Genomic DNA, 27,923 nt, shown 5'->3' on the forward strand with positions numbered 1-27,923 from the left:
AAATCCTATAAAAATTGCGATTCATGTGACGAAAATACCCTTGCCCAATTTCTAAATTCAGACCATTGTCCACAACTTGTTCCTAAAACCAAAACAAAAAACTCTCTTAGGGTTTTGACCTCTTCGATGAGCCGCAGTAGTTCCTCCTCGTCGTCACGCCGCATTAGCATCAGCAACCTCTTTGATTAGCAGTAGCCAAACCCTAACCTATTTCCCCAAAACCCTAACCTAAAACCATCTTCTCGAACAACAGATTTCTCCAATTCAAATAAACTTCGGATTTGACAGCAACTTCAACACTATAATCAATTTCCTAATTTCAATAACTATCTTTCTTCAAACTTAACTCATGGAGAGGTAATTCATCTACCTGATCAACAAAATTTTAGGACTTTTGGTTCTTATTTTGTTTAATTTAACTGTGTTTTGAGGGTGGAAGGATTTGGTCTTGTTGTCTGATGGTAGCTCTCTAAGAACAGTTTAATAGCATACATAACGCAGAAAACTATGTTCTATTTTTACTCTTTTTAAAAATAGTAATTATTACATATAAAGGCATTCTAGTCATTTTAACAAAATCCAGAATAGTTCCCAAACATAAAACTCTGTTAGAAATACTTCTTAGAACTTATATCGAAACACAAAACTCTGTCAAAACTACTCTAAACAGTTCTTCTGAGAGTATTTATGTTTTAAGTACTTTTGACTCATATATCAACACAGACCCTTGGATTAATTTTTTTTATTATTCAAGATGGCTAAGAATTTCAAAATATCTTCCATGAAGATTCTTTTGTAAGATGGGATAGGGTTTATAATTTAATCGCGGGGTACTGTCCTTTGTGGTTTGGTGCCTTGTTTGTTCTCTGGATCAAGGATCCCTTTATTCCATTCAGGCTGGTCCCTTCAATGTCTCTTTTTCTTTTTTCTTTTTCTTTCAATCAATTCATCTTTACTTATCAAATAATAATAATAATAATATAATATTCAAGTTAAATTGCTAAAAGAAATAAATAAAAATTACTCAATTTGCCTCCCCTACAGTATGCGTGTGAATCAAAATCCCGAATGCAAGGAAAATTCCTAGATTCGTTACAGTGCCAACATACACTTTGTGTATGTTCTATCCAACAAATACCACCTCCCAACAAACAAAATTTGGGATTAGTTGAACGGTTGAAGTTGCTTCCAGTAAAGAAACCAACTGATGATACAAATTTGGGATGATAAGGCCATATAATAAAAAAGATAAAATAATCATAAAAACATTGTTGACTTATAAGACAACATTGTTGTTACTACTAATAATCAGCAATCCTTTCAAACTTAACACCACCTTCATCAATGATGGACATGTGTTTCCTTTTCTTGGACAACTTTGTTGGATTCTGAAACCCATTTTGCTCATCAGTGAATTGTGCAGCTGTTCTAGCTCGCAATTCTTCCAAGCTCTCACCTTCCTTTGCTCGCTCCAAGACCTATAAAAGGGGAACTGTTACTCTAGTTTCCAGGTTGGTGCTCAAGAATGCTTTAAAAAACTTGTAAATTCTTACCAAATGGCGACCATACAGATGGGTGCTTGAAAGAGCTTGAAGAGCATTCTGTGCCTCTTGTTTCGTAACGAACTCCACAAATGCAAATCCTCTGTGGTTACCAAACTTCATTGGCAGCCTTAAACTCTTAATCTACAAGAAGGTAAGATAATTCAGAAAAGACATTGGATATGAACTGAACATAACTTTCAAGTTAGTTCCTTGTGTTTGCTTGATAGGGTAAAAATCTTGCTAAATCCTTGAATTTAGAAAAAATAATGTCAGAAGGCAACTAAAGCAGTTCCATCAAAAGGGATTCTGGTAAAAATTAAGGCTCCAGGAAACTAGCAAATTATTGCACAAATTTTTGTACTCATCCTAATGTTTTAGCATCTTGTGTTCCCATGTTTTGTATGATTCTTTGGTGGTTAATTTCCTGCAAGGGTTCAGTTAAGCCCCCGTTTGCCCATATCAAAAGAAACAAAAATAGAAAATTTTAATTTGAGTGATAAATTTTTCATATTTAAAAAATAACAGAAAGTTCAGTTGTCAATGGAATGTAGTTATTATTGGACTTTTTATTCAAACATTTATAGAACTAGGATCTCCCTGAAATGTGCCCACAAGTTCTTATAATCACTGAAGCAGATGATGCAAACTGGAAATCTTCATAATCAACTTAACCGTGCATTGGTTTAGTTGATTCCATCTCTTGAATCTTGATCTTTGGAGGGCTCATTAAAAGACAGTTACACTTTGATGCCAAGTCAAATAGCAAAAACAACTTTCGAGCCAAGGTTTTTTTTTTCAAAAAAAAAAAAAAACACTTTCTCCCTTTTCTTATCGATATTGTCAATAGGAGGCTACTAAGAGGAAAAAAACAGGATTGTGACTTTTAAAACTACTACACAGCAATAAAGATAGACTAATCAATAAATGGTTATTAAGCATGCATGCTTCCTACATCTCATCACTTGAATGTAATAATAATTACCTGGCCAAATGGACTAAACAGCTGCCTTAGATCTTTCTCCGTTGCCTCAAAGGCAACATTTCTCACAATTAATTTTGTCGAACTCTTATCCTTGTCAACCTTTTTCATCATTTGTTCATCCTTCTTGGCATGACAAAATTGCAAAATAAGAGCATGTCCGTCCAAAACAGTTCCCTGAAGTAGAGTGGTATTTTAGAGATCCCCATTAGTTTTCAAAGATCACAACAAGACAAATAGACAATATAGAAAGTACGTATTAAATGAGCTGACATACATAAAAATTGTATAAGTAGATAAATAACAACTAAAAACAAAATATTTGAATGTACAAAGAATTTCTTTTGTAAAATGCTGGCATGTTTTTGACATAAGGCGTTCAACACAGTGAACTCCTAAGAAATGGAGATTCCTCATTAGATAGGATCCTTTCATAAAAATAATCATATCTTACCTGTAAATCCCTGCATACATTTGCTGCACTTTCCACAGAATCAAACTCAATGAAACCAAAACCCATTGATACAGTCTTCCCATTTTTCAGGTGCTTCTTTATCTACACAGGAGAATCATTATAACATGAGAAGAATGAGTTTAAAAAATACATATGGTGAAGATGATCGAGTCAAATGAGTATTACCTTGACACTTTTGATGCTTCCGTCCTTAATATTGTCACTAAAATGCTTTCTCAAACCCTCATCAGATGTCTTGAAATTCAGATTCTTGACAAATAGAGATCGTGACTGTAAACGAAGAAAAATGAAAGAAACTATTACCCAGCAATTGTAGCTGAGTTTTAAAAGCCATGCAGATAATGATCAAGGACAGAAAATTCTCTATTCCATTAACATGAACATCTGACATTGACATCAACTTCAATAATTAACACTAGCGATATAGCTACAATAGTTATGCAAGTTTTTGCATAAATTATCCAGCCGTCAAACTTGTACGTTTATTCAATTACTCATTTTGGTATGTTACTATACGCAGTTATAGTTATGATCACAGGGTACTAAATCATTAAATTATACGCAAAAAAATGTACGAAGCTTGGCCATGAGGAAATAGAATCCTCTTAAATCTTATAAAATAGCAAAAATATCAGATGATCCAAGCATTTCAAGTAATAACTATCTCCATGGCACTGAGTACTAGGGTTCTTCAAGGAAAACAAAAAGAAAAGAACTGATTCTTAACCAGGGATTCAATAAGTAGGAAATAAAGGGAACTCTTAACCTGGACTTTTTGAATTTGTCACATTGTAGATTGTAGATATATGAGTGCTAATAAATACCTGAGGTAAGCTACTATGGAAAGCATATTGATATAGTTCTAGAGCTCAGGATGCTGGTCTAACTAAAGGAATCATCACACGTGTAGACAAAAGTGTCAGGCAACACCTATGCAACAGGGGACACTAGTTCATTTATTTCATAAAATTGAAAAAGAAATAAAACCAATATTACTTGGAAGGGGAGGAACATTTTTTTTTGAAACGTAAAAAAAAAAAAAAAAAAAAAAAAAAAATGTTCCTCGACTTTCAAAACCTTTTGCTCAACCAATCAAACTAGATTCTGACAAATCCTTCTGCTTCTATGGGCATACTGTACATATAATAACGACAACACCAGCCATTTTGAGAAAAAACTTGGACAAAATTCTACAAGGTGGTAGATCTGAAAGTCTGCTTTCATTAAACAATAATAGCAACAACATCAACAATTTTAACAAATTCTTAGTGGTAGATCTGAAGTCTACTATCAATTTATATTTTAGCTTCAAAAGGCACTCAAATAGTAAAATTTTATTTTATGAACATATACAGACAAAATAAGACTAATAAAAAAAAACAGAGATAGAAAGAGAAAAATAACAATTAAAATGCATTTAACGAACATACTTGACAACAATATGTAACATTGATTCAATGTCTTATCACCATCATCAAAGCCTTGTCCCAAAATATTTGGGGTCAGCTGAACAAATCTTGTTCCGTCAATTTTTTCCAAAGCCCCGTCTGTTGTTAAATCAAGTGCGTTCATATCAAGTCTTACCACTGCAATCCACGTTCTTTTGCTCTCTTTTAGAAACTTCAACTTGCACATTTCATTGAATTGGGGTTATACTCAAACCTTTGTTGAGTATGACCAAACCATCTCAATCAATCTTTTCTTAGTTTAATGCCTCTTGGGCTACTCTTGCATTTTCACAAAGGCATTCATTGTGAATTTTATCTTTCCTACTCTTTCCACTCATCCATCTCAACGTATCTCTGTAAACATGCTTATTAATTGCCCAACATTCAGTTCCATAAAGCATTGCTGATCTTACTATTGTCTAATAAATTTCCTTATAATTTAATTGTAATGAGTCAGCCCCATAGCACTCCAGAAACACACCTCCACTTTAACCATCTTACTCTGATGACAACATCTTCCTCAATCTTCCAATATTATAAATAATAAAACTAAGGTAATGAAAATGGTTGCTTTGGAGCACTCCTTGGCCATCAATTTTACTGGCCCAATCACATTCACATCTAAAGTTGCATTCCACATAAGCTGTCTTTGTTCTACTTATTCTAAGGCCCTTCTATTCCAAAATATTTTTTGGAGAGTTCTAGTTTTGCATTGACATTATGTATGGTTTCATTAACTAACACTATATCATCTACAAATAACATATACTAAGTGACATACCCTCAAATGTGAGCAATTAATCTAAAACTAAAACAAATATATACGAACTCAAAATCGATTCCTAAAGTAAACCAATTGTCACTGAGACCTCATTTGTTCCCAAACTTTTGACAACTATTTTATACATGTCCTCAATTATGTAAATACCCACTTGGGATTCCTTTATTTTACAATACCTGCAAAATTAAACTTCTAGGTACTTTGTCATATGCTTTCTCCAAGTCAATAAAAACCATGTAGCAATGTCATCAAGGTGAGAGCCTTAGTACACCTCAGACGCATCTCCAGGTGGGGCGCACTAAAGGCACCTTAATACATGTGAGGCGAGGCAATGTAAGTGATGCACACCTAGGCCCACACCTTGATTGTGCCTTAGACAAGGTGCACACCTCCCTAAAAAACTGAATAAAATAAATGTATTTCATTTTTTTAATTGGTTCTCACAACCTAATAATGTTATTAAGCCAAATAGAAGCATCAAGATAATATATATGTATAATCATGGTTCAAAATGTCGTTTTGTTTCAGAAAGCTTCAGCCAATACATATCAGTTTTTCAACATTCCGAGACGAAACAGCCAAGAATAATTAGTTTCATTCCTCCTTTCATCTCAGATTCAAAGAGAGAGGGAGAGTGAGAAAGAGAGTGATGTGCACTAGATTCGCAACATAACTGAGAAACAAAGAAGCTGGTTTCGTTTGTACAGAAAGAGATAAAGAGCGACAATAGGGTCTTGTTGGTAAAGAGAGACGTACCTAGACAACTGTGCTTGCTGGAGTTAGATTGGAGTTGGAAATCTCGATTTGCGTAGAGGTAAGTGGTTAACCTCTTTGTCTCCCTCTTGTCACACACAACCAAACCCACTACAGAGACTTGATTTGAGTCTTTAACTTAGTATCAATCTCTTTCAATTTTAAAAGGATTGATTTTAGGAAACCCCTTCATATTTTGGTTAATATTTGAGAAGTCCACCTACTTTTTATTTATATACGTTAAAACTCATATTTATATGTTGTAAATGTAAAATGTCTACAACCGTCATTCACTATTTAATTTTTTTTTTTATTTTTTATGATTTTATTGCGACATGCTTCACTCAAGCATGCGCATCGCCTTGTGCCTTACGTGTGCATTTCACCCTTAACTACACTGCCATGCAGAGATTCTTGCTCTTTTCTCAAAACTAATTTGATAGCATGATTCACAAGTTTGATGCCTCGGTAGTGCACCTTATTTATTAACACAACGAAACATTTTCTCCATTCATCCAACATCTTTTTAAACTTCAAATATAATTTAAGAAACTTAGTTAGCCAGGAAAATGCAATACTCCTCATGCATTTCTATACATCTATTGGAATACACACTAGTCCTAAAGCGATCCAGCTCTTCATCTTTGTTACCGTTGTTTTCACTTTAGCACCCTAATTCAATGGAAGTATGTATGCTCTATGATATACACGTGTTTCCTCTTAGTCCTTAGCTTTTTTTGGTGGTCTTCTTTTAATAATTTCTTAAAATAGCCTTGTCACCTTTCCTTAATCTCATATTTTGACAAGACTTGCTCACCTTTGCCTTTAATGCATCTAACATAATCCAAGCCTTCAATTATCTTTTCTCTTGTTCATGCCGGCTTGCATATATCTTTCTCACCCTCTATCGTACTCAACGTGTGATATGGATAATCATATGCTTTATGGTTAGTTTCACTTACTATTTCATTTGTTTCTTTCTTCACATTTTCACATCTTTCCAAGGTTTCTTCATTTCATCCTTTCTTTTTTTTTCTCCAACAACCTTCCGAACATTATCATTCCACTGCCATGTTTCCTAATGTGTGTGACTTGTCCCATTTATTCTATGTTTATCTTGAACAAATCTTAAGACCTTGTGCCTTAATGCTAAGGCCACTGCTATTTTAGTAGCTTGCCTATGCACTGTTCTTGGTGCTAGCCAATCTCCCGGCCATTGACATTCAAGAAAGGACAACAAAAGGGATAACTGATCTATCAGTCAGAAAAAAAAAAAAAAAAGATAACAGAGAAAGTGAGTAAAGTTAGAAAACAAACATTACTCATCTTGAATGGTAACACTGATGAGAAACATGAGTGAAGTAAATAACTGTATTACTTTTCCACATTAACTCTTAATTACGAAAGATTTCAAAGATCAACAATGATCAATGGAAGTATAGCAAGTCCATGTGAATCAGAAGAAAAAGAAGAAGCCATATGCATTTGCAAGTCTATAAAGGAAATAAGAGAAACGTCCAGAAAGTAAAAATGTATATAATAAGATGCATAAACGGTATGTTACCTCAACCCTATCAGGGTCAATATCCACTTCAGATACTCCTTCCACATGCCGCTCTAATAATACTCTCTTGACATCTTGTTCACCAACAATAGCATTATTCCGTGCATCAGTCTCTAATGCTGAAATATGAGAAAGAATATTGCTGGGAGCCCATTCCAAATACAATGGAGCATCTCTAATGTAAGAAGAAAAAACATAGTTAGAACTTGCATCTGATGATTGATAAATAGCAGTGTTATTCAAGTATAACAACAGTAGTTGTGGGAAGAATTATTCACGTCAAGAATGGCAAAGTGATTAACCACAGAAAACTGAGATAAATGCAAATGAAATATGTTTCGGGGACAATGTTTCATTCCAGTCTCGAGAGAAACAGAAAAGTTCTGCCTAAACATTATGAAACAGCATGAAACTTTGAACCATAGTGTCTACAAGAGATTCCACGGCAAGGTAATTGTGGCAAAACTTCACAAACATGCGAAGCATGCAAAGTCAACATAGCACGATCTCAAAAGCATAGGAAACAGACAATGTAGTCATTGGAATTCTTTTATTTCCATTAGAGTGAAACTTATGTCAACTCCATGTGACCCAATAGAATTACTATATAAGTACCACAGGGGTGGGCTCCCAGCAACAGTTTCTTTTTTCTTTTTCCTGCCTTGATGAAAGTAGGTATTGAACCCAACCCTACTCTATTTTCATCTTATAAAGCTCTGTTTCATTAATTATACATGAATTTTGAACTGGAAAGTTGTTGGAATTTCTTTGGTTATTCTTGTTACGCATACACTAACTAACATATTACATTACCATAACTTGGGTAAACTTTTGAACTTAGGGAGTTTAATAAATTCTTAATTGAATATTGGATTGACGCCCTAAGCTAGTGGAAATCTTCCATTGGCATCCCTTCATTCTAACACTCTAAAGATTTTCTTTGTGGGATTGTGATTGCTTTTAAGATTTGGATTTCAATTGCCTGTATACTTTCTTTATCACATGTGGTTTCATAAGCTGAGATTTTCGTTTGAATTATTTATTTGATTTAATCCTGGTCTCACTCATCATCTTAGGTTAGGCATCACAGTCCTATATCATGAAGTGAATGGAATTCAGTTTCATCCATTTCTAGAAATTCCAATTGATAATTTGATTCAATTTAGTTTGATAATCCATGCCATATCAGCTGATTTGGATGGTTATTTGTTTTAGGGATCTTATATTAACACACCAAATTTTACTAATAACACACCAATCTACATATAAACAATCAGTTAATTTCAAAAGAATTTGTGTGTTATAGTAAAAGTTGGTGTGCCAATAGAATCTTTTTTTATTCAATTATTGGTTTGGTTGTCATTTGCAGACTTACTTTTTGTACACTTATTTTTTTAGTCAACATAAAAAAAAAGATATGCTTACTTGTAACGTTTGTATGCCATGCCTTTGAATGCTGCACGAGCTTCAGCTGCTTCAAGGAAGACGACCTGAAATATCATACAAAGGGTATATAGATTAGATAAAAAAGGTAATAGTTACATACTTCAAAAACCATCACAAAGGTCCAGAAATGACAACAGTAGACATCCTTTTTGCCTAAAATCTATCAGGAATTCTTTAACTTTATAGTGGTAACTTAAACTGTAATAGGTCAGCTTGCTGAGTCGGTTGAAGTCTGTGAGTGTTGATACCAAGACCTAGGTTCAAAACCCACCTTCACTAACTAATCACTAACCACTAACCTGCTAGCCTATGAATATATGGAGGTACAGTCTTGCTAAGTTGGTAAGCTCGGTGAGAGTGTTGATACCACGACCAGGGCTCAAAACCTGCCTTCACCCACTAACACTACTAATCGCTAAACAACTTGTCTATCAAAACATAAATAAATGTAATGGCAAAACACATTAAAAAAATCTACTGAGACAGGAAAATTTATAGAGGCCATTTCAAGATAACAGAGGTTAATCGAGGGAGGTCCATACTGAGATTTTCTAGCCATTCAAGTCGTGGATTTCAATAGCAAGTGGAGAGAAATTCTAAAGGGTGAAGTTAAATCAGGAAAGATGACAGTACACATAAATGGTGAACAGAACTGGAGGTATCTAAAATTATCATAATGAGCCGATTAGAAACTGGCTTCCGATACAATTGATATGGAAGGTTCAAATGAAACCACATCTCATGCACCATTAGAAGAATTTAAGATCTCTTATTCTTAAGTTTAGAAAGGTGGGGAAATGTTTTTCTTGTTAAGAGTATTAGGACGTGATGTATCGTAACAAGGCATACTGCAATACACCAATGATGCTCTTCATGGTTATCGATTCCATTTTTAAGGTCCAAAAGAGACCATCCAATTGCACTTCTTTTCAATCCCTTCATATTTAAGTTGATTTGATTTTCCCCAAGCCATATGACCATTGAGTAGGTAATGGATGAGACTTGACGTGATACATTCTTCAACAACTTACCTTCCACGACAAGGAGCAGTTACATGACTCATCACCAACGATCAAGCTCTTCAAGGTTATTATTTTAGCAAACTCATGATGATCATTGATCACCATAAGTTTGACAAAGGGTATTAGAGTATTAGGATATGATTTACCATAAGATAACCTAGAAATTATTCTTATTTAGGATTGCTACTAGTAGGGCCGGTCGATTGTAATTTATTGGAAGATCATGAGAATCAACCCAGTTTCTCCAGACAGAATCAAGAATGCAAAACTCAAAAACTAAGTTATCTAGAACATCAAATGTTGAGTAACCTCAAATTCAAGTAATATTACCAAAAATAAATAAGTTGACATGAATGCGTACCAAGGCCAATGTTTTTGTTGGAGGAAGAACAATTTTATCCAAAATACCAAACCTCCCAAACATCTTAGCAAGATCTCCTTCCGAAGAACCATAGGGCAAGTTCTTCACTAGTACAACATGGTTGCTTCTTTTAGCACCATCAATTTTTCCAGAGGAAAAATCTTCTAAAGCAGCAATATTGACTCCAGCATTTACTAAAGCTTTCTTTGTCTCTGCGATCACCTGTGTTTCTCCCAAAGCAATACGCACAGCAAGATCGTCCGCTTCCCGGTCAAGAAAGTCACTTTTACTGACACCAAATTTCCTAGCTATATTTTCAACAACCTATTCAACATATAGATGAGCAAGTGAGAATAAATTTCAGAAGAGGTAACAGAGTACAACAGAATCAGACAATTGAGCAAAGCCGAACAAAGTTCGAGATAAATTTTATCAATAAATGAAACTAGCAGAACAAAATTAAAGTAGGAATAGAAGCATGCACCTATTAACTTTTTGATAAACATAGATGCAATGTGATACTAAAAATAAAAATGATTCTGTGATTGGAAATATAGGAAGGAATCAGCAGTAGCAATTCACTCTTAACCAATTGAAAATGCATTAAAATGGATCATAAGATGCAACAACTAGATACAATACATTTAGATGGGTTAAAGGGTTATTTCAAGTGACGCATGTGAGGAGATGGGATTGGGTTTGTAACATTTCAAGAGATTGACTTCCTGCGTAACGCTTTCACTTGACTGGCTAACTCGGCGGTTTGGCTTTTATTAATGAAATCAGTTTTACTTACATAAAAAAAAAATTGATGCATGTGAGTGCTTAATCAAATTAAAACCTAAGACCGGCTAGGTTTTATGGAGCTGAATGTGAGGCGACCAAGAAGCAACATATTGATAGATAAAGCTAAATTTTGTATGTTGAATATCATGGAGGTCAAAAGAGCTACCATTGTTGGCCGAATGCCATAGAGCTAAGCCAAGGAACACAAGCACAATAAAGTAGATCGAGGGCACTTGGGGTGGAGAAAACGAGATGTACATGGAGTTAGAGGGCATTGGTCAACCTTCCTTGTTCCATCTCTTTTTGGTGCATGAGAGATCATCGGATAGAGACTTACGTATAATACATATATAATCTTTTATTTTAAATAGTAGTCTATTATACTTTTATATTGTATCAAAAATAAAATCATTTTTAAATATGTATAATGCATATATAATAGATATACAATACAATACACAGGCTAAAGATATTTTTTTGCATTTAAACCCTTGATTATAACTATTGGAGATTCTCTAACGGCTACAAATAAGGATATCAATGTCATTTTAATCGAAACCCTAACACCCTAAGAGGAGGAGATTGGCCTCCCTCCACCTTTCTCTCCATTGCATTCATCAATTCATCAAACCCTTACTTTCGATCCAATGATCTCTTGTGCACCAATGAGAAGGAAAAAAAACAAAAGATTGACAATTGTCCACCGCCTCCACACAACATGCTTTGTCTACAAAACAATCATCAATCCATCGAACTCTCACTTTGTTGTCTTTGCTTGTTTCATATTAGTGTACGGTGTTTACAGATGTTGAGGTGTGAGGCCCAATTGGCTAACAACTCGAGGAGTAAGCCTTAAGGTAAAAAGCGTAAGCCTCACATGGATATTTTTTAAATAAATGATATAATATTAAAAAATTAAAAAAAATTGAATAGCCACGCAAATTTCTGGGTGGGATTCTATTTTGTTTTGAGGCCTTTTCTAGAATCCCTTTGAACCTTAGGAAAAGTAAGGCGTTTGTTGTTCGTGAGGTTGCTAACAATGGGATGTTTGGGGCGTCGATAGGCTACTTCCCCTCTTCTTACCTTGGGTTTCCTCTTGGAGCAGCGCACTCTACCAAAGCTATTTGGGACCCCATGCTAGAAAGGGTGGGCAGGAGACTCTCTTCTTGGAAAGCCCAGTATCTTTCCAAAGGCGGGAAGGTGACTCTAGTGAAGAGCACTTTGATTAGCATTCCCGTGTACTTCCTTTATTAGCTATTCCAGTGCAGAGTTGAGATTGAGCACGACGTTCAGGGATTTCCTTTAGCATGGTAAAGCTGGAAGTAGGAAGTTTCACTTGGTTAATTGGAAGCGCATTTTTTTTAATTTAAGTAATTGGAAGCTCATTTGTCTCCCAAAGAAGGTTGGCAGCTTTGGTGTTCAGAATTTAAATCAGATGAACAATACCACTTGGGCAAGTGATTGTGGAGATTTGGGAGTGATCGGAATAGTCTTTGGAGATTGGTCATAGTGGCCAAGTTTGGGGAAGGGCCTTTAGGTTGGGATAGCAGTTTGCCTTGGTTTTTTTTTTTTTGGTTGTGGAGTTTGGAGAGACGCCCAAAAGATCTTCCCCCTGTCTAGGGATAAGGTGAGCCTCAAAATTGAAAATGGATTAAGGGTGAGGTTCTAGGAGGACCGTTGGTTTGTTATGAACACCTTCAAGGAGCATTTTTCAATTTCAAGAAGTCCTCCGAAAAGGAATCTCTTATTTCCACTTTCATGACTCGCTTGGATCAGGTTGGTTTGAGATTTTGACTTCAGGGAAGGTTTTAATGACTAGGAAGTGAGTTTTGTGGCTAGTTTGGTTATGGTTGTTAATTCTGTGTTTATTCTCCTTAGGAGGAGGATTCTCATATTTGGGACCCTGGTAGAAATGGGAAGTGTTTTCAGTAAAATCACTCTACTATGTCATTGCTAAGGTGCAAGCTGCTAGATATCCAGAGGAGGAGGTTTAGAGTCCTAAGGTACCCTCCAAAGTTGTTTTCATCATCTAGGTGTCTTCTCTATGAAAAATTTTGACAATGGAAAATGTAATTAAGGGAGGTATTCTTTGTGGTTTAAGCAAGGTGGATAGGGAGTTGGTGGATCATGATCTTTTACATTGTGTAGTGGGTAGAAAAATTTAGTCCTACTTCCTGAGCTTTTATGGTGAGGCTTGATGCTTGGTCTGGTGGAATTTTGTTTAGCTATTGTAGATGGCCAATGGGGTTCTCAACACTTAAAAGGAAATTTTGGAGTATTATCGCCTTTGTTATTTGTTGGGAATTTGGAAGGAGAGATACAAAGCAAGACAAGCAGTGATCAAAACAATAAAGCTCAAGATTAATCGAACCAGGGAGCAGATTTCTGACTGAAGAAGGAACGAAGATGGCTGGGTGGTTCAATATGGGGAGCAGATTCCTAAAGATCGAAGCTAAGAACTACAAGATTAAAAGATGCTAGGTGAAAAAATCGCAAAGGACTTCAGGTCAAGGAACTAGGAAAACGATGGATTTCTAAACTGCCTATGCTTACAGAAGGACTTTGACTTTGTAAGGCCCTAAAAGCAGCAGGGACAACAGAAAAGTCTTTCAGAGCCAAATTTTCTTTTGAAGGGAACTTTCTCCTAGCAACAAGAGACTCCAATAGAGGGGGAAGATTTTTGAAAATTACGAGATTCTCGAACAGGGCTTAAACAATAACAATTGTTTTTCGGGAGGAAAAGAGGGTATTGGATGGAATAAAGTCAATCTAGCATTGAAGCTTCTCTTGAACCGGAGAAAACTATGATCAACTTGAGAGGGGAGAAACAGGGACTTGTTCTGGATGCGAAGTGGGTAGATGTAGCTAAAAGAGGAAGGGATATCTTCAACAACCTGGGGGATGCAACCTCAACTAAAGTCTCAAAGAAAGACACATAGTATCCGATAGTAGGTGATGTACAAGAGGATAAACAAAACTCTTTTACAGGGGCAAAAGCGTCAATAGATCAAGTTAGAATCTACAAGAAAGATAACAGCAAGGGCGAAGCCTTTGGGAGATGGAACTACGCACCAATCTATGAATCAGAATCAGAGGAGCTTGACTGGGTGGAGTTGATGAAGTTTTGCAGCCATGCTCTAAGATGCAAGGGGCCTTTCGATAGGAAACTTGTTAGCTGGGGTCGTAACAAGAAAATTCTCCTCTTGAATAACAGGTACGAAGCACAACAATTAGTGATTTGCGTGAGGTGGTTAGCAACGAGAAGTATGTCTCGATTAGGTCTTGGTCTGCAGACGCTAACAGTTAGAACCCGAGTTGGAGGAAATGTAGAACATGGAGCAAAGTTTGGGGGATTCCATTCCATCTTTAGGACAAGTATGCTTTTAAATTAATCGAAAATCAAATGGGAGGTTTGAAGGAAGTAGATCATCAAACCAGGTGGTGGGAGGATTTTACTTTCGCAAGATTGAAGGTGGGCTTTCCGATGTGGAGAATCTACAGAAGCTTGAGTATGTATTGTGAAGGCTACAAATTCAAAGTAGGAATAGAAATCGACACAGCTAAACAAGATGAGGAGATGACGATCAATAGATCAATCAAAAGGCCTCAAGAAGAGTCCAATAGGGAGATCACTGTTCAAATGCCTGTAGATCCAAAAAGCCCTCTAATGAAACCAAAATCTGCCCCTGGAGCTCAGTGGGAGAAGGAGAAACTTGGCATTAGCAAGATGGACCTATAATAATCAAAGTTTGGGGAAGATGTCATACAGAGCAAAGCTGTCAGAATTTCAAATTTAAATTAATGAATAGGCAGTCTAAGAGTCTTAACACGTGGAGGAAGTTTAGTGCGGGATTTGGTCATTAAGAAGCCACGTCGCAAAGGCTTTAAGCTGGTTAGGAGGTTAGGACAAGTGGCACGAATCCTGAGATATCGTAATTTCTTGCGTCGTGGTGGAACGCAACATACATGACACACATGTTCAGATTGTCACACTTGGCACCAACTCAACCGAAGATGATGGGATAAAACACGATATAATGGATCATAAGTATTCAGAGGGGCCGATCGACAACTTGGGCTATGATTATGTTTTGGGCCAACAAAGAGGGGGCCAAATTCATGATACAAGCCTGGGTTCTTACGATATGGGCCAGAGCTTGGACAACCCATCGCTTAACCTTGGAATGGAGGCCCATAAGACTACAGGGGACAAAGGTCTTCAGAATAGCAAATCAGGCCCAATCCATTTGGAAAAGCCCATCACAGAGGGTTGTAGAGGCATGGACCATACATTACTGAACCTGGACTGCCCCTCTCTAAACCTTGAATTGGAGACCCATAAATCCTTAGAGGATCAAGGACGTTAGTACCCAGAATCAGGTGGTTAATCATCATACAGAAGTGCTCTCTTCAAAGGGTTCGATCCAATCTTTTGCAGGGGATTCGTATGAACCGAGCGAAAAGATACCAAAAGCAGAAAGGAACAGGATATGTGGAGAGGATCAGTCCAAGCATCATCTAATCACGGTATCCAGAATTTGGGATAGGCTTCGCACTAATCTTTGGCAACATCCTGTTAGATCGAAAGTTGTTGGACCTTTAATCAGTCATAACAAAGTGAGGTTTAGCTCAAGTGACTTGCAGGTAAGAGGTTTTATTCGACCCTCTATTCTGCCTCGGGTCTCTTCTCCTTATTACGGTGAGAGTGTCTTTCTTGTTTTCCACAAGGATTCTATTTTAACTACAATGAAATTGTCTCTGGATGTCTCTTTGGTTGTTCTGCGTGGTGTTTTTTCTGTGGACAGGTCTCGAAAATTTGCAGCCTCCTTCGCTCTCACTCAATCCTTTGAGCTTGTCTTAGAGGAAGGGAGTAGGGAGAACAGGAAAGATGTCAGTCAGTTAGCCTTGGAATCATTACGTCCTACTTAGATAACAATGGAGGTGGAAGGTGCTTATTGAACAGAGGGGTAAAACGATGAAAATTGTGTCAACAAAAAGAAAGATGAGCCGATCATGAAAATCCGTGAGGAAGAGGTAGTCAAGACAGAATTGGAGATGGTGGAGCAGTTAGCTAGTGAAGCTCTGAACTTGGCAGAAGATTTCGGAATAGTCCCAAAGATAGGAGATAGAGAATCCTCTCATCTTAAGAGTGGTTGTTGGGGACTTGAGAGATAGAGCTATTCTAGAGGAGGAACTTAACCATATCAGTAGAATGAAAAGGGTTGTTGAGACGAATGAGTACCTAGGTTCCTTAAATAATCAGGAAATATGTAGCTATAGGGATGGTCAACATAATGAGTTGGTGGTGGTTGCTCCTTTGGAGATGACAAGAAGATTACTCAAACCAAAAGCAGATAAGAAGATGGGTAGGATGGAGAGCAGGTAGTCAATTTCAGAGATTTTTTTGGGTCCTTTTTGAATTCTCAAAGATAATCAAGGTCTTATCTTGGAATGTCAGAGGGTGGGGAGATAGGAGAAAAAAAGGCAATAGTGAAAGCTTTTATTAGAGGTAAAAATTCCCTCATTATTACACTTCAAGAATCGAAATTAGGTAATTGCGAGGAGAAGATCATTAAGGAGCTTTGGGGGGGTAATATCAATTGGGTTGCTCTTCTTGCTTTAGGTTCAGCTACTGATATTATAATGATGTGGAACAAGGATTTGATCTAAGTGTTAGAAAACCTAGTGGGGGCCTTCTCTATTTCTATTTTATGCAAGGGTTGTAACGATGATTTTGAGTGGGTGTTCTCCGGTATCTATGGGCCTACTAGAAGCAAGGAGAGAGTGCAATTTTGGGAGGAGCTTGAAGATGTAGTGGGTTATTGAGAGAATCCTTGGGTTTTAGGTGAGGCTTTCAATGTCACCAAATTTACCCACTAGAAGAATTAGGGAACACACATCCAAAGGCATGAAAGATTTTAATAAATTCATTGGTAGACATCGCTTAATGGACTTCCCTCTTCTGGGCAAACGATTTACGTGGTCTAACCATCAAGGTAATACGACGATGTCCAGATTAGACAGGTTCTTGGTCGATAATGTGTGGGAGGATAAGTTCCAAAATGTGTTCGGCTAGTTCTAACCCTGTTTCTGATCACTCCCCCATCTTTTCGAAGGCAGGCACCCTAGAAGCCATCTTTTACCATTCAGATTTGAAAATATGTGACTGGTTCAACTGAACTTTCTAGATCTTGTTAAGAATTGGTGGAACGAGTGCCCTTGTATAGGGAATCCGGGTTGTATGTTCAAGAATAAGCTTAAATGTTTGAAAGAGAAGTTGAAGGTGTGGAATAAAGAGGTCTTAGGGAGAATTGATGTGAAAATAAAGGAGATCTTGAAAGTCATTGAAATTTTGAACGAGAAGGGGGAAGGGGGGAACTTGAACATGGAAGAAAGAGGTAAAAGAATGGAATTGAAATTAGAATTTCAAAGAGTGGCGTTAATGGAGAAGATAAGTTGGAAGCAAAAATCGAGGATCAAATGGTTGAAAAAAGGGGATAACACCACGAAAATTTTCCACCAAGTGGCCAATTCCCACAGAAGAAGCAATCAGACTAACAAACTTTATCAAAGGAATCATGGTGGAAGGCGAGGAGGAAATTATAAAAGGTGTGGTGGGCTATTACAAAGATCTATACAGGGAAAGAGACTTCATAAGACCTCGTCCAGTTAATTTAGAGTTCAAATCATTAAACCAGGATGATAGAACGTGGCTAGAAAGACAAATCGGGGAGGAGGAGGTTAGACCAGTCTTCTCTTTGATGAGTGGGGATAAGACTCTGGGTCCGGATGGATTTACTATGGAATTCTTCAACCATTGTTGGGACATTATCTCGAATGACTTCATGAAAGTCATCAAGGAATTACAAAAAAAGAAGTGTCTTGATTACAACTTTAATAACACCTTTGTGGCTTTGATCCCCAAGAGAGTTGGGCTAGATAATCTAGGAGACTTCATACATATTAGCTTGGTAAGCTCAGTGTACAAAATTATATCCTAGGTGCTAGCTTCGAGATTGAAAGAAGTTCTTCCTAAACTTATCAATGCCAAACAAGGGACTTTCATTGGGGGAAGATAAATACTTGTTCAAAGGGGGGAAAGTTACTTCCATCAAAAGCACCTTGACAAGCATTCCGATTTACTTCCTCTCCCTCTTTTCGCTTCCTAAGTCTGGAAATTAGAATGGAAAGGCATATGAGAAATTTTTGTGGAACAATAAGATTGGTATGAAAAAATATCACTTGGTCAATTGGAAGTTGATTTGCATGCCTAAGAAGAATAGGGGGTTGGGTATTAAAGGTCTTAGACTGGCTAATAGAGCGCTCTTAGGAAAGTGACTTTGGAGGTTCGACGAGAAGAGGGGTAGCTTGTGGAGTCCTTCAGGCTAAGTACGGGGAGAAAAGATTAGGTTGGTATAATGGTGAGGCTAAAGACACGTATGGGTGTAGTGTATGGAAGGGGATTCTCAAGGTGGTGGAGGACTTTGATAGAGAGATTAGATTCAAAGTAAGCACGGGGGACAAGATTAGATTCTGAGAAGATCGTTGGTAAGGCACATCATCTCTATCAACTCAATTTCGGTCATTGTACGCTTGTTCTCATAAGAAGAATTGCTCAATTCAGTATTGTTTGATTCGCAACGGTTCCACTACTAGGGATTTGGGGTTCAGAAGCAACTTTAATGATTGGGAACTAACGGAGGTGACATCTTTCCTTGATTTCTTGAATTATTTTCATTTTAAGAAAAACAAACAAGATAGGTGGGAGTGGACGGAGGTGAAGGATCTAAGATTCTCTGTCCAATCTTTTCATAAGTTGCTTATCCTTTTTAGTGAGCGTTCCTTCTCGGACTCATTCATTTTGTCAAAGTTAGTCCCTTTTAAGGTATCTTTTTTTGTTTGGTTGACTTCCTTTGGGAGGATTCTAACGATGGATAACCTAAGTGCCCAAGGATGGATCACTCCTAATTTTTGCCCCCTGTGTTCGAGGGATGGCGAATTTGTTGCACACACCCTAATTCATTGCTCTTTTTCTCATGATATTTGATCTCTCTTTCTTGGGCTATTCCGGATTAACTAGGTCGTTCCTCTCAATTTCTTCATGTTGTTAGAATTGTGAACTAAGAATGTCTTCTCCTTCAGAAAAAGACACATTTGGGACATTCTTCCTTCGACTATTGCTTGGAGGTTATGAAACAAAATAAATAACAGGGTGTTCAAAAGTAAGGTGAGAAACTCTCATGGCGTTTTCTTTGAGATGTTGGACTATATGTACCTTTGGTTGAAATTGAACAAGGAGTTCTTGGGGATTACTTTCGATGATTTTATTTTTAGATGGAATTCCTTTTGTAACACCTAATGTACTAGTTTTCTTTGGTTCATTGTGCTTTCTTTTCTAAGGGGCTATCTCGGCCTTCTCTTTCTGTTTTTTGTAATCCTTCTTTTTTCAATTTAAATTATACGTATAAAAAAAAAAAAAAAATTGGAAGGAGGGAACCTTAGGATCTTTGAAGGGAGAGAGAACTCAGTGCAAGGAATCATTCTCTCCATCTTGGCCTCTATCTTCCTATGGAGCAAAATTTCCAAGGAATCAGAAGGTTGTGTTTTTTGAAGATTTTGTAAGGAGGCAGGATTGGGTGTGTAGCATTGTTATGTAAGCAGGCCCTTAGCTTCCTGTTTTCTTCATATTTTTGTGTATACATATGTACCTTATCTTTTGTAAGGTCATCTCGACCATAACTTTTCTCTTTTAATTAAGAAAATTCTTCACTTATCAAAAAAAAATGTTTTAATACATTACAATAAATAATAAAAGCCTATGGCATCGGATCATCTTTTTGGATGTCAGCATGTGAGCTCACATCCCTTATTAAGATCTGAAATCTTACTACGTTAGTTAGGTTAGACTGACTCTAAAAATATATATATAATTCTGAATAAGGACATACCGTATCAGGGCGCATGAACAAACTGTTCCATGCTTGTGTATTTCCACTAGCTTCAGCCGCCTTCTTCTGTTCCTCTCTCTTTTGCTTAAAAGTTTTTGAAGTTTGGCCAGCAGCAACAGACCTGTAGAGTAAGCACACCCCACTCAATACACAATCATAAAAGCAAAGCTAGACATCCGTAAAAAGTGCTGAACTGAGCATGAAAAAGAGGCTATGGTGCTCAGCACCACTTACTCTTGCTTCTCAAGAGAATTTTGTTGTTTTGCCGGCATAACATGCAATAATCTGCCTTGGAAAATTGAATTGTCCAAATCTTCTAATGCCCTGAAACAACAACCCATTTAATAATGGCTTATATAAAAGAGCATTTTCAAAAAGAGTCCACATTGTAGAAAGTGACAATCATCCAAACACATTTAAAAAGCCCCATCACATTGAACATCCAGAAGGCATAGGTTCATAGGCTAGTAAGAATAAACCTAAAATAGAGTGGAGACTAGCATATTTTCCTATGAGGCCATCCAAATGAAATAAATAAATATGAAACTTAATTCATGCTATTGTCTTACATCAAAGCAGCATTTTGGTTACTCAAAATGCAGTTCAAACTTTACCAAGAAACAATATTTACAATAAAAAAAATGATGCATACCTAATTGCAGATTCTGGAAGCGCATATAGAACATAAGCAATTCCTTTGGACCTTTTCGTATCTTTATCAACTACAAGATGGACCTGTGAGACATCGCCAAACTTGCCAAAGAGCTCTGCCAGATCATCCTCACTAAATTCATCGAAAACATAAACAGACAATTAGAGGGAAAAGGTTTGAAAAAAATGACAACCATAAGAAGTATACTCATAGAGTATTTCATATCACAGATAAACCATTTCTTTAGAATAGAAATCATAATGGATGGAAAAGGTCATGTACGTTGCACTGTATGGAAGATTACGGACAAAGAGACGGCCAGTCTCAAGCATCTCTTCTTTATCATCTTTTAAAGCTGACAATGGATTTTCAGAGTCAATCATTTCATCGGAAGGACCCTCTTCTTTGACATCCTCTTGTAATGGGTCTCCAGTATGGACATTACGGCATGCCCTTGCATCCACAACTCGAACATCGAGGCTTTCACCAAGTGAACCATCACCATCACTTTCTGAATCTGAATCTGACCACTCTTTCTTCACTCTACTTTTAAAATAATCCATGTCCGAGAGAACCTCATCACGAGCTAGATCATGCGATTGTTTTTTAGGAAGAGACCCAGATGACCCATTTTGTCTTTCATCTTTTTCAACTAATTCAACCTGCATCGGAACTGATTGCCTTCTGTCTCCCTTGTGGAACTGAGTTTCTTTCACAATAGTTTTGCCATTTTGGTCAAGAAGGGGATTTCCTAGTGTATCATTCGCCCACAACTTTGACTTAATCCGAGGCTGCATGACCTGAAGAAACTCTTCAAGTTGAGGGTCTTTATTCTCACTGCTCTTTTTAGAATTCTTTGGTTCTGTTTTAGAATCCACAATGCTCGAACCATCGGCACCAGATTTTTTTTCTTTCTCTCCATTCAAAGCCTCTTGTTTCTTTACAGAATACCGACTCCATGGACGAGGAATATTTGGATCCCCTACTTTACGAGCAATCTGAAAGTAATCAAATGTTTTTTTATTTAAATATGGTACATTTTCAATTTCAAATGCCTAATCACTACCAATACTTTATTAAATTTTGAGTTCTCGAATCAGTAAATCGTGCACCTCACATGTAACTCTAGAAGTATCCACAAAGGAGTTGTTGAAGTATTTGAGAGCTTCTTCGGCCTCTTGCTCAGTTCGAAACCCGATAAAAGCAAATTGCCTGCTCTTACCATCTCTGGACAAGACGAAAAACAGTAACAATTAAAATAATGGGGGGAAAAACAACATTTGCACGTATGAAACCTAAATAATAGTGGTTACTTGGTTCGCATGAGTTTCGCATCGGTTACTTCTCCTTTCTGAGAGAAGACCTCTCTGAGGCGATCCTCGGCAACATACTTAGGTAAATTCTTGACACATATTCGTGACCTGAATCGAAGAAATCAAATTAAATACATAAAGAATTAAAATTCATTAAAAACAGAACTTATTTTACCAATTGAATAGACAACACTCACATTCTTCCTTAGCTCGGATTACAAGTATGTGAACTATCGGATTTTGATCGAAACAGAAAGATCAACAGGAAGTGGGCTCTAAATTCCACTGCAAGAGATAAAAATAATATGAAAGGAAGGCTTATTAAAAAACCCTAGAAAAAATGGTGGGAGTTGTGAATAGGACACTGAATGCAGAACTAAGAGCATTTTTTATTGCAGAGAAATAATTTGCCTAGCAAATCTTAAAATAAAATAATAACAACACATTTTGTTGTTTGAGTACACCATGGAAATCATTTTCCACAGTTTGAGTACACCATGAAAAATCGCATGGAAAATCACCACAACCCATCTTTCAACATTTTCTACATAATCCACTCGAGCTCAAACCCAACAGCCTATGTTTTCAAAACAGATGAAAGAATTCGACCATACTTAATTTAAAGGAACAAAAACCTAGGTTGTCTGCATAGCCATTTTCTGATGAGATATGGTTTTCTAGAGATTTCAGTGCCAAAAAATGTGCCTTTCGAAGCTTGGAGATTTGAACATTTGAACATTTTTACTCAAAATACATCTGCATGTATGCTCGAAAATCTAAATTCCTTGGACTAAAAAAAGGGTCACATGAATGCTTCAAACATCTAAAATGTTTGGGCCGTAACACAGCCATGCATTGAATCTTATAAATCTAAATTTGTGGGACTCATTTACAGCCATGAGAAAGCTTTCAAGAATATGTTTTTATAGGTTAACAGCAATGCAAAACTTCATATATGTGACTCTTTTGTCTGGAAAACCAGCCATATTATAGGTTCAAAAGTTGAACTTTTGGGGTTTATTCATACTCAAAATGGGTGGCCATTCCTACAATCAAAGTATGGTTCTTTGCGACATAAAGCACTACAATAAACTACTTCAAACATGAACCTAAAACCTGATTTTTTTTTTTTTTAATCTTTTGGGAATAAAAACAACATTAACATTGAAGATTTTGCTTGGATATGTCTAGGAAACACATAAGGGGGAAGAACAGAAACCTCAGTCATGTTTGTACAATTGTAGTTGTTCTGTGAGTCTTCCCAACTCATCCATGTGTGGAGATAAACCAATCTTAAAGCAAAACCCATGATCTAAATTCATTAACAAACAAAAGAATATTATTCACAGTATTTTTTTTTCAAATTGAAGGACGAAAGACATACCTCCAATATGCTTTTAAGATGGTAGGGGGTTTTCTTTATAGTCAAACAATGTTAAATCATTCGTTTTCCTAGTAAAAGATTTCATCTGAAATTTTCCGCGCAACCAACCACAACCTTGATGACTAAATGACTGGCATTAGGTCAATTTTAATGCACTCTCAAGTTCATCTTTATCCTTGACAACAATCAGTGATCATAGGCTTGAGAATATATTACTAACAAACGGTTTCAATATTGGTATATCAAGAGTTAATCACTAGAGCTGTCAACAGATATTAATCGAACCCAATGTAGAGACATCCGAATTCGAATCCAAAAAACAAGTACTTGGAATTTGAATCCAAAATATGAAGGATGTTATGAATTAATATTCGAATTCAAATCCAATTAACTTATTGGATTATTAAACCCAATACATCCAATAAATGTATTGGACTTGAACTCTATCTGAAATTCGAACACATGGTATCCCCTTGAACTCAGTCTTCTATCATAGAATAATGAAAATTACTCAAATGCCCTTGTCTTCAACCCTGTAGCCAAAAACCCTAGTTTTTTTTTCCTTCAAAACCAGACACCTTGTAATGACTTGGAAAAAAAAAAAAAAAAAGATAACAATAATATTTAATAAATTAATTTTTAAAAGTATTAAAATAGTTTGAGTTTTAAAAATGGAAGTCAGTATGTAGTTATTTTAAAGTGGGGATTGTAGTGTAATTATGTGTAGAAGAGGTGAGGTTGTTTTTAATATAACACAAGTTTTTAGTTATGTGGAGGTGGAGCCATGTGTCCCACCACCCACCAAGTATTCTTATAAGGGTGAGCCTTTTTTTTTCTCCCATTCTCATGCTATGAGAAAAAAACACAAAAGAGAGATAAAAGAAAGAAAGGAGAGAAAAGAAGATGAAAGGAAAGAAGGAAGAGAGAGAAGAAAGAAAGAGAAAGAGAGAGAAACGAAGGAAGAAGAAAAGGAGAAGGAAAGAAAAAAAAGGGGGGGAAATTGGTAGTTGCACTTCTTCTCAATGGTAGTAGATTTTTTTTAAGAAAATTATTTTCTTTTGTGCATAATCTCAAATGATTTTCTTGGATAGTTGTTTAATTTCATAGACATGTTAGTCTAGTAATACATGTAGATATAAATGCAATAACCTTTCTATTCCAAATTTCTAAACAAAAATATTGTTTATTAAACCTATACTTTAATACTTGTCATGGAAAAATATGCATACCATGTTTACTTGTACATTTACAATATGATCTAGAGTGAATTTGGATTTAGTTTCTTCTAACAAAATTGTAAATCATGAAACTTTACAAGGCTAGATCCAAATTTCTTACTCAACTTGAATTTTTGCATAGATTCCAAATATCTACCTAGTAAAAATGATTTTTTTGCTTTTGTATTAGAAAAGTAGACTATTAAGAAAAAGAATTAAGTTCAATAAAATGAAATGTATTTGGAATTCAATTTGATAAATATTTTTGCATAGACTTTGAATGTTTGTTTGCTTTGCCTAAGCAAAGAGGAATCCATAGATCACATCCTTCTTCATTGCGCTTTCTCAAGACAGGTTTGGAGTTCCTACCTTGTGAGATTTGTAGCGGTTGGGTGCCTTCCTTCTTCTGTGTTGGCCTCATTTCAGTGCTGGCAAGAATGGGGAAGACCTTTTTGGGGGGTGAAGAGGGTACTGTGGAGACTATTGCCTTTCACCATCTCGTGGGTAATTTGGAATGAGTGGAACAGTAGGTGCTTTGAAGATAAAGGTGTGCAAGCCTCGGAGGTGATTTTGTCTATTCTTTCATACCTCTTCTTTTGGTCCAAAGTTTTTGTGGAGTTTATGGGTGTTGTTGTATTACTAGTTCTTAAGTCCTCTTTGTATCCTTTCTAGTTGGTCTTCTCGACCACTTTATTAATAAATTTTGTTATCTATAAAATAAAATAAAAACTAAAATTCCTGTTCTGTTCCACATGCCCCAGCCAATAATTTCCATCTTAAAAACTATATAAAAAAAGAATCCAATTCACTTGGAATTTTATGATATGATAGTATAAGGGACTTGGTAATTCTGATAAATAGGGTCCAACTGATCTATGGGTATAAACACTTGCTGTTGCTGTTATCATTATTGTTCTAGTGAGGATTTGAAAATGTTAATTAAAGTTTCTGCACACCAAGTACACAAGATTGTTCCCAAATATACTTTGATGTAAAGGAGATATGATGATTTGGCTAAATACATATATTAACCTTCGATTAGCTAAATTTAAAGATGGGAATTTAAATCAATGTTTCTTTAATTTCTTATGAGATTTAACCTTCAAAAAAACTAAAAATCATACTGTGAGAGTGCGACAGACAAGCTGAGATGAAGTTTTTCGAAGACGACGATGACAATGAACTTCGTCGAAGACTAGGTTGAGATGTACAATCGCAAATGATGGAGGAAGAGAATGGAGTCGATGAGTGGAGAAGACAACAAAACAAGGTTAGGGTTATGCTTTGTTTGGATTGAGAGAAGAGAAGGGAAGAGAAACTCATTAAGAGAAGAGAAGATAATACTAGTTTCTCTTCATCCTATTTGGATTGAAAGAGAAGAGAAGAGAAATTATTCTTGTCAAATGACTATTATACCCTTCATAGTCTAAAGAACAAAGTTATACTTGTACAATGATATGAAATATAAACACCTAAACTCATTTATAAAGAACATGATAAATATTCATCTTCCAACCAAATATCATACCAACAATAGTATTTTTAGTCCAAATGAATATTATACCCTTCATGGTCTAAAGAACAAAGTTCTACGTGTACAATAATACAAAATATAACTACCTAAACTCATTTATAAAGAACATGATAAATATTCATCGGGAGTCGTTCAGCATCAGTTTGTTTATCAGATGTTTTACCCTACAAACCACAGCCATTCGATTGGGCGCAATCCAATGGACAAGATGACTTCAAAATCAAAAAACCATGTTTACTTAATAACTTTACAAAATTGTAGATACCTCTCTGCGCGACCTCTTTCAACTCGACCTCTTGCAGCAGCTCTCTCTCTCTCTCTCTCTCTCTCTCTCTCCCACATGCCGAGACATTTCGAAACTATATGAAACTTTAAACCATGGTACAGACTAAATCATTTAATGGACTCAAAAGGCATGGCTTGGTAACTATGATCCAGATTCATCATTCTCTTTAGTAATCTTCTTTGAACTGTTTTGTCATCTAATAAAATTAGAAAATATTTGCTGATTAGCTCAAATAAAATTCAAAAACCAAAATTCTCCAATCAAATAAAACTCAAAAACCTTCCATCTAAACCACTTGTGATAGCAACACATTCCTAACCAAGGTGGAAACTTTCACATTGCAGAGTTATCTGACAGAACTCACCTCTTATAAATTTCTCCAAACCAAGCAAAACCTAGATTCGGCAAAACTAGACTACATAAAACTCATAAAAATTCTCAATTTACAGCGACAATCAAACTAAGTAAAACTAGCTTCTAATTAGAAAGAACAATAACCATAAATTCTCGAAGCAAAATTCAAGCCAAAAGAACACTCAAACAAAACCCAAATTCGGATTGTCTCCTGAGTTTCTCAATAGATGTCTTCACCTTCCACATAATGCACATGATTTCTGATTCTCTGAACCAATAATTAACCTCTAATTCACAATAACTGTAAAATCGAAGATCTTCAAACAATTCTATTATTCATTTTTTTGATCGATAACAATTCTATTATTCTAAGAAACAAACCTTTTCGCCTCTTTCGATATACTTCACGGCAACAAGCTCTTTGGTCTGCTTATCTCGCATCAGCCGCGCCACACCAAAATTACCTCTTGAGGACCTTGAGATCGAAGATGATGACTTCCCACTGTTATTAAAAAAAAAAAACAGAGCGTGTGAGGGTTTTTGAAAAAAGAAGAAGAAGAGAAAGGTGTGTGGGGTTGAAGAAGAGAAAGGTCTCTGCGCCGTTGAAGAGGGTTTCTTGAAGAAAACCAGAAGAATGAGAGAGATAGGATACCTCAGGTCGTCTCCTACACGAGTTCGGCTCCTTCGCTCTACACCTCCAGGGTTTCTGAAATCAGATTAAATTTGTTTTTGTACTTGGAGTGTAAGTAGCAATAGCTGGCCTGTCAATATTAATTATCTTTGGAAATTTTGAAATTCTTGAGGGCAAACATGGAACGTCAAATTTCTTTCTCTTCTCTTCCCTCCTCGTCTCTCCACTTTTGGAGAGAACGAAATATGACGTTTTTCCCTTCTCTTACCTCCACTTTTCTCCTCTTCTCTCCCCACTAAACAATCTAAACAAGAGAAAGAATGAGAAAATACATATTTTCTCTCATCTTCTTTTCTTTTCTCTCAAACCAAACAAAGCGTTAGGGTTACATAAGAGAAAAGAAGATAAGACAAAAAGAAAATCAGAAATTTGGATTTTTTTTTAA

General features: G+C 36.2%; 1 protein-coding gene across 2 annotated transcripts; it reads right to left on the reverse strand.

Moving 5' to 3' along the window:
• Positions 1-1,217: 1,217 nt before the first annotated feature.
• On the reverse strand, positions 1,218-27,630 carry LOC147410993 (nucleotide/nucleic acid binding protein). 2 transcript variants are annotated; one of them, XM_086443173.1, is made up of 17 exons: positions 27,500-27,630; positions 27,229-27,349; positions 22,270-22,357; positions 22,073-22,180; positions 21,877-21,986; positions 21,042-21,757; positions 20,760-20,891; positions 20,342-20,431; positions 20,108-20,228; positions 10,374-10,697; positions 8,970-9,034; positions 7,545-7,719; positions 3,164-3,268; positions 2,978-3,079; positions 2,527-2,700; positions 1,554-1,685; positions 1,218-1,478 (listed from the first exon to the last, which is right to left on the reverse strand). In XM_086443173.1, exons 4-17 carry the CDS (start codon positions 22,092-22,094, stop codon positions 1,302-1,304), a joined length of 2,445 nt encoding a protein of 814 aa, XP_086299299.1. In that variant the 5' UTR covers positions 22,095-22,180; positions 22,270-22,357; positions 27,229-27,349; positions 27,500-27,630; the 3' UTR covers positions 1,218-1,301. The 2 variants fall into 2 exon arrangements, with proteins under 2 accessions (XP_086299299.1, XP_086299291.1); XM_086443165.1 differs by having other exon boundaries at positions 21,872-21,986.
• Positions 27,631-27,923: the final 293 nt, after the last annotated feature.

This window comes from Akebia trifoliata, chromosome 1 (genome assembly GCF_017979445.1).
Source record: "Akebia trifoliata isolate Shusen 1 chromosome 1, ASM1797944v1, whole genome shotgun sequence".
Taxonomy (NCBI): domain Eukaryota; kingdom Viridiplantae; phylum Streptophyta; class Magnoliopsida; order Ranunculales; family Lardizabalaceae; genus Akebia; species Akebia trifoliata.

Excerpts from the sequence above, each read along its gene's own strand:
- LOC147410993 (XM_086443165.1), bottom strand. Across the intron at positions 21,987-22,072 it reads GCGAAACTCATGCGAACCAA|AGATGGTAAGAGCAGGCAAT; the intron begins GTAACCACTATT and ends CGTCTTGTCCAG. Across the intron at positions 20,892-21,041 it reads AATCTTCCATACAGTGCAAC|TGAGGATGATCTGGCAGAGC; the intron begins GTACATGACCTT and ends CGATGAATTTAG.